General features: G+C 37.9%; 1 protein-coding gene across 1 annotated transcript; it reads right to left on the reverse strand.

Annotated features, from left to right (window-relative positions):
* Positions 1 to 2094: 2094 nt before the first annotated feature.
* LOC103966676 (LOB domain-containing protein 1-like) lies at positions 2095 to 3539 on the reverse strand. Its single transcript, XM_009379873.3, has 2 exons — positions 3071 to 3539; positions 2095 to 2702 (listed from the first exon to the last, which is right to left on the reverse strand). The coding sequence occupies exons 1-2, from the start codon at positions 3437 to 3439 to the stop codon at positions 2373 to 2375; spliced, it is 699 nt and encodes a 232-aa protein (XP_009378148.2). The 5' UTR covers positions 3440 to 3539; the 3' UTR covers positions 2095 to 2372.
* Positions 3540 to 6736: the final 3197 nt, after the last annotated feature.

The raw sequence follows: 6736 nt of genomic DNA on the forward strand, positions 1-6736 counted from the left end.
GGCGAGTGTGCCCTTTCTTAATTTTCAAATGCCTAGGAATTAATCAGAAGGATGACTAGCTGCCTGACACTTAGACGACGTTAGACGAGAATTTTTAAAACAGCGCATATAGAAAGTATATGCTAAAAAAGTGCTAGATATTGATTACTTATGGGACGTCCTATTTTTGTCACTGTTTCTATGCTGAGAGTATTCATTTACCTTGTATTGTATTGTGATTCGCTAGCACAGTAATTAAGTGCGTCTGTAAACGCTTAAAACATAGTAGCCTATATTTGTTTACATATGCATTCATATATATGATGACTCACTTCTAGGATTTTAGGTAATCAAGATCCTTAAATACTGTTACCCTATATACACGGGTTCTTACACTAATTAAATACACAGGTAAGTTTCGTGATGCGGTATATGGAATTGACAGAGGGTTGACTCCAATAGCTAGGGATTTGATTGGGTCAGCTAGTTCGAGAAGGTATTGGGTGAGAAGCAAGTAGGCTCGTAGGAAAAGAGAAATTTTTAGTTGTAATGGGAACACAAATGGTACACTATGTGTTTTAATAATAGTGGTGAGAAATTTTATTTTTTAAGTTAATAACTTTTTAGCACACATATCTCACAATTTATATAATGACACGTGATGTATCATCCCGTATACCAGTTACATTGAAAAATCTCTCGTGGAAAAGAAAACGAGACATGGAAAGAAGTTAAAAAGCTATTGCTAATTGGTCAATCGACTTCCAAAAAGTCCCAAAGAATGTGACATTTTAAAAGAGACATTATCATTTGAGTTAATTTGTTAGTATTTCTACGATTCAAGTGCCATTTTCTTTCCCTTCACTTGGAAAAAAAAAAAAAAAAAAACTAAGTCTTGTAAAGTGGCCATCGTGGAAGTAGTTGGACACCAATGTAGAATTTCTTAACGTACACATTGCACATTTTATACCTAAAAAATCCACCTTATTAAGTTTTACTCTCTACCTCTTATTTCCCTTAATTTGGCTTTGCCTAACCAAAGTCCTTTCCCGTTTAAAGGTCCACATGACTCTCTTCTTTTATTTATGGTCAATGCATGTTACAAGCAAATTCACTAATATTAATATATATCAGATTCTTTCATTTCAATTAGTTAATTATATAACTAATTTCTATGCAAGATATCAATGAAAATTAACCAATGAAGTATATGGTGTGCTCAGACGGGTTACCCATATTAGGCATTTTAGGTTCTATTTATATTCCTAAATTGGTGATCAAGTTCACATTAGTAGCTAGTGACTGTCGACAACATTGGAGTATAATGTGGAACATTGACACAGGAAACCTAGCTTAACTATAGTTCAACTAGGACAAATCATGAGAAATATCATATTTTTGTATGAAACATTTATTTTCAAAGCTCCGAGAAATTCTTGTATAGCGCTGTCTAAGTTATCTCATAAGAGTCTTTCCCCAATAACAGTTGTAAGCCTCTTGGAATTAGTAAGCGTCAGTTATGAATTTTTCATCATTACGTTCGTGGATATGTAAAATCGGCAATGTAATATTTTATCATTCATTCAATATATAAAAGAAATTGAGAGACGGTTTGCTCTGTATTCCTTGATTTCAGCAAACTTCACCATCAAGGCCTTTTTGGTCTGCTTGTGTGCATTGAAATGGAGGCATGCACGTATCTAAGCGGCTGCTTTTCCTTCTTGTTGGGCCTCTGGTCCTCATATACTACTACCCCAAAATACAATGGTGGCCATTTTCTTCTCCTTGCATTAACAAGCTGGGATATATGTTGATGCATAAAAATGGATCAACGAAGATTTATAGACGAGAGGGGTAAATCACCTAACACGTATATATGTGGTTTACCTTAAAGGACTACATTCACATGGTTATTAGAATATTTTTTCATAATGTTAATCAATGAAGTTTCATGTAATTAAATTGATAATATTATTGAATTGAGGAGTAAGCTAATCTAAAGAAATGAGGAATAATTTAAACCACAATGTCTGATGTTGTGACATCTGAATAGCTGAAACTTAGAAGCTGAAAATCAAGAGAAAGTTTGAAAATGAAATAAGGAAGACTATCACATCAGCACATATATGTATATAATTAGGTTGCTTTGATTTTCATACAAGAATTAATCAGCACAGACTAAGAATAATAAGACATCCCTCCTGTTTCCTGCATACCCACCCCCGGCGAGAAATATAAAGTTTACCACTAACGTTATTATTTTAGAAGCGCCATAACGCTTATATATAATTTCTATATACCTTAATTAACTAATTAAGAGATGGTCACTTTTTTGGACAATTTTTCAAAGTATCTTTTTTCCAATGTGAAATGATCAAGGTCCAAATTACTGTTTATGTCCAGAGAGGCTCCCAAGCCGTGCCCAAATTGTTTTCATCCAGAAAACAGCTTGTGTCAATGTTATTAGACTGTTGCTGCTGCAAAGTGGCTTGTTCTTTAGACTTTGTCATGTCCATGCAAATTAGGGCAATCAAATTTCCTTGCTGGCATTGCATGTTCACTAGCTCTGCCTGTGTCTTGGCCAGTTGAGCTTGGAGCTCACCGACTTGTTTCTGGAGCTGGAAAATTGCTCCGGCGCAGCCATAAACCGGGTCGTGAATTCTAGCATTGGCTTCGTAAACCATGCTGCTCACTGCATCTGCTCTGTGAGACTCTGGAATTTCCTACAAATTTTTCGTACATACAACTTTTAAATAAGGGCATGCTTTAAGCAAGTCTGCTATATTGATGGATTGTGAATCTGAATCATTGATAATGTTAATTTTTGCACGAAGGTGTGGTTTAGAAGGAAACTTTGACTCTTTTAAGCAAAACCCAATTTCAAAATATTAATCTTACAACGCGGGCGTATACTTTGACAATCATTGAAGAATTTAATAAAGCCAACAAATTCTACTTTAATAAATGAAAGTGGAAAAAGTGTTCCTCATGACTTTTTTGATATTTTTTACAAAATCCCATGATTAATATATGTATTACTTACTTAGTGCAGTAAACAGAAGATAATGAAATATAAATATAAACTAATTACCTGCAAGAGCTTGATGATGTTGCTAGCTCCAAAGACTTTGTGGGCAATAGTGAACTTGAGGGGCTCAGTAGGAGGGAAGTATGGAGCTAAAACGCACTTCTCTGCACACCGGCGGCGAAGAATCTTGCAGGCGGCGCATGGGCTGAGAATCACAGTTGGCGGTGGCGGTGAAGGAGAGGTCGGAGATGGATTTGTAGCAATATTACTATTAGAAGCATGAGGAGAAGGATAATTAGATAAGTGCTGAGAGTTAGGAGAGGGAAATGATGAAGTACTGGGAGAAGAAGTAGAGGATGGAGAGTAGGAGAATGGAGGTGGAAGTGATGCAGTACTTGTAGTAGTGGTAGTAGTTTTGGCATTGAACTCCATATTTGTTGTTTTGAGTGAGCTTTTGCTTTAGTTATGAGGTGCTTTGGGTTGGAGTAAAAAAGGCAAGGCTGTGTGCACATATATATAGAAAGACAGAGAGAGGGAGCGTAGGAGTTTGAGATCATTTTTTCTCATATTGGGCAATAGTATTTTTTCACTAGCCTTTATATAGGCTTATTCTTTCTTCTTCGTAATTAGAACTTGAACCATTTGAAAATGAATTGAAAGCTTGGGCTTTATAGTTGTGTGGATTTGATTGGGTCAGCTAGTTCGTTAAAGAATGGGGTGGGAAGCAAGTAGGCTTGTGGGAACAAGAACAGGAGACATGGAAATTAAGTAGTTAAAAAAGCTATAGCTAATTGGTCCATCGATTTCCAAAAAGTCCCAAAGAATGTGACATTTTAAAGGAGACATTATCATTTGACTATATATGTTAGTTTTTCTACGATTCAAGTGCCATTTTCTTTCCCTTCACTTGGAAAAAAACCTAAGTCTTGTAACGTGGCCGTCGTGGAAATAGTTGGGCACCATTGTAGAATTTCTTGACTCATTGCGTACTTTATACTTGTATATTCCACTTGAATATGTTTTTGTCCCTACCTATTTTTTTCTCTCAATTTGGCTCTGCCTAACCAAAGTCTTTTCCCCTTTAAAGGTTCACATCACTTTCTTCTTTTATATATGGTCAATGCATGTTACAAGTAAATATACCAATAATAATATATGTTATCATATTCTTCCATTTCTATGCAAGATATCAATGAAAATTGACGAATGAAGTAGAGCTCATTTGGAAGCATTGTTAAAATGATTGAAGCAATTTTGTTGAAATTGCTTTCAAGTTCCAATAGCACTTTAAGTGTTTTTTGAAATAAGCACCATATATGTGATTCTTACATGAAGCAATTAAAGTGTTTTTTCAGTATTCACTTGAATTTTTACTAAGGATTAGTTTCAAAAATATTTTCACCAAAAGTGCTTGCAGTCATTTTAAAAGCACTTCCAAACGACCCCATATATGGTGATGTTCCGAAGGGTTATCCATATTAGGCCATTTAGGCTCTATAAGTGTCACATCCCTGCCCGGGGGGACCACTTCTCGGGCCCGCTCCACCACCGTAGCACGATATTGTCTGCTTTGGGCCCTGACCACGCCCTCACGGTTTTGTTTCTGAGAACTCACATAAAAACTTCCCAATGGGGTCACCCGTCCTGGGAATGCTCTAGTCCCCTTCTCGCTTAACTTCGGAGTTCCTACGGAACCCAAAGCCAGTGAGCTCCCAAAAGGCCTCGTACTAGGTAGGGATGAGAATATACATATAAGGATCACTCCTCTGGGCGATGTGGGTGTCACAATCCACCCCCCTTGGGGTCCGACGTCCTCGTCGGCACACCACGACCAGGGTTAGGCTCTGATACCAAATTGTCACATCCCCGCCCGGGGGGGGGGGGGACAACTTCCCGGGCCCGCTCCACCAACGTAGCACGATATTGTCCACTTTGGGCCCTGACCACGCCCTCACGGTTTTGTTTCTGAGAACTCACACGAAAACTTCCCAATGGGGTCACCCATCCTGGGAATGCTCTAGTCCTCTTTTCGCTTAACTTCGGAGTTCCTACGGAACCCAAAGTCAGTGAGCTCCCAAAATGTCTCGTGCTAGGTAGGGGTGGGAATATACATATAAGGATCACTCCTCTGGACGATGTGGGATGTCACAATAAGTTTGCTCTTTATTTGGAATTTTGGATGTCTTTTGCAGTTGATTTAAAAAATAAATAAAATAAAATAAAAAACCTTTTTTTTTTTTGCCCCTTTTCAAGTTGTGTTGTTTGTGAGCATTGCGATGGTTTTTGAATCAATAATAGTTTATCGCTTATTTTTGAAAAGAGAAAGGAACACAATTAGGATAGATTTGTAACTTATTACCATTTTAAATGGGACCATTGGTACCATTATAAAAACAAATTAACATGTTGTTGGACATGCTTCATGCATGTTGTAGACATCGAAATTTCAGTAAAACAAATGTTCACCAATGCATTAAAGTTTTGACGTGTCAAGGCATACATGGCATACGCCACGTGTTGTACAAATTGTACACATGGCGTGTGACTCAACAAAATAGGAAGAAATACCCTTGAAGGATTAAACAAGTTTTTCTTCTCATTTTGGGTAATGACAAGGCAAGTACATTTCAATCCATTGAGGATCAAAACAAGTTTTTCTTCTCATGTTGGGCAATGACAAGGCAAGCACACTTCAATCCATTACGGATCAAAGCAAGTTTTTCTCATTTGGGCAATGACAAAGCATACACATTTCAAGTTTAAAATGGTGTTAAGTGGGAAATTAGGCCATAAGTTACACCACTTCAAGTTTAAAATGGTATTAAGTGGGAAATTAGGCCATAAGTTACACCACTTCAATTTCAATATTGCATTAAGTGGGAAAATTAGGCAATGGTGCTTGGAAAGGAAAAAATATTTTTGTGGTGGTGATTCATTCTCAAAGCCTATAAATAGGCTTCTCCATCAAGGTATCAAGCATCAAGGAATTCACAAATACATTTCTCTACTCCAAAATTAGAAGAGGAATTCCCCAAATCCTTGAAGCTTTGAAACTCCAAAGCTTCCAACCATCCAAATTCCCAAGAATTCCGAAGGATCAAGAAAGCTCTCTTCGTTCTTCGTTAAATCCTCTTTCAAGATCAAGCCCCGACGGCCCTTGAAGAAAGTGTTCATCCGTTCATCCTAAGCATAAGCCCCCAACGGCCCTTTGGATCAACAACCTCAACAAATCCACACATCCAATCGTTCTTCAAGATTAAGCCCCAACGGCCCTTAAAGATCCGCTCATCCATCAACCTTCAAGATCAAGCCCAAAAGCCCTTGAAGAAATCCACACAACCATTATTCAAGATCAAGCCCTAACGGCCCTTGAAGAAATCGTTCATCATTCATCATCCGTTCATCCTAAGCTCAAGCCCCAACGGCCCTTTGGATCAACAACCTCAACAAATCCACACATCCAATCGTTCTTCAAGATTAAGCCCAAAAGCCCTTGAAGATCCGCTCATCCATCAACCTTCAAGATCAAGCCCAAAAGCCCTTGAACAAATCCACACATCCAATCGTTCTTCAAGATTAAGCCCAAAAGCCCTTGAAGATCCGCTCATCCATCAACCTTCAAGATCAAGCCCAAAAGCCCTTGAAGAAATCCACACAACCATTATTCAAGATCAAGCCCCGACGGCCTTTGAAGAAAGTGTTCATCCGTTCATCAACTGTTCATCCTTA

Source organism: the organism of the source record quoted next, unplaced genomic scaffold, assembly GCF_019419815.1.
Source record: "Pyrus x bretschneideri cultivar Hongxiangsu unplaced genomic scaffold, Pyrus_bretschneideri_v1 Contig32, whole genome shotgun sequence".
Lineage (NCBI taxonomy): Eukaryota > Viridiplantae > Streptophyta > Magnoliopsida > Rosales > Rosaceae > Pyrus > Pyrus x bretschneideri.

What these genes read in the sequence shown, in the direction of transcription:
- LOC103966676 (XM_009379873.3), bottom strand. Translation starts at nt 3,439, where the DNA reads ATGGAGTTCAATGCCAAAACTACTACCACTACTACAAGTACTGCATCA. An exon ending in ACATCATCAAGCTCTTGCAG is followed by an intron (nt 2,703 to 3,070) that starts GTAATTAGTTTA and finishes AAAAATTTGTAG; the next exon opens with GAAATTCCAGAGTCTCACAG.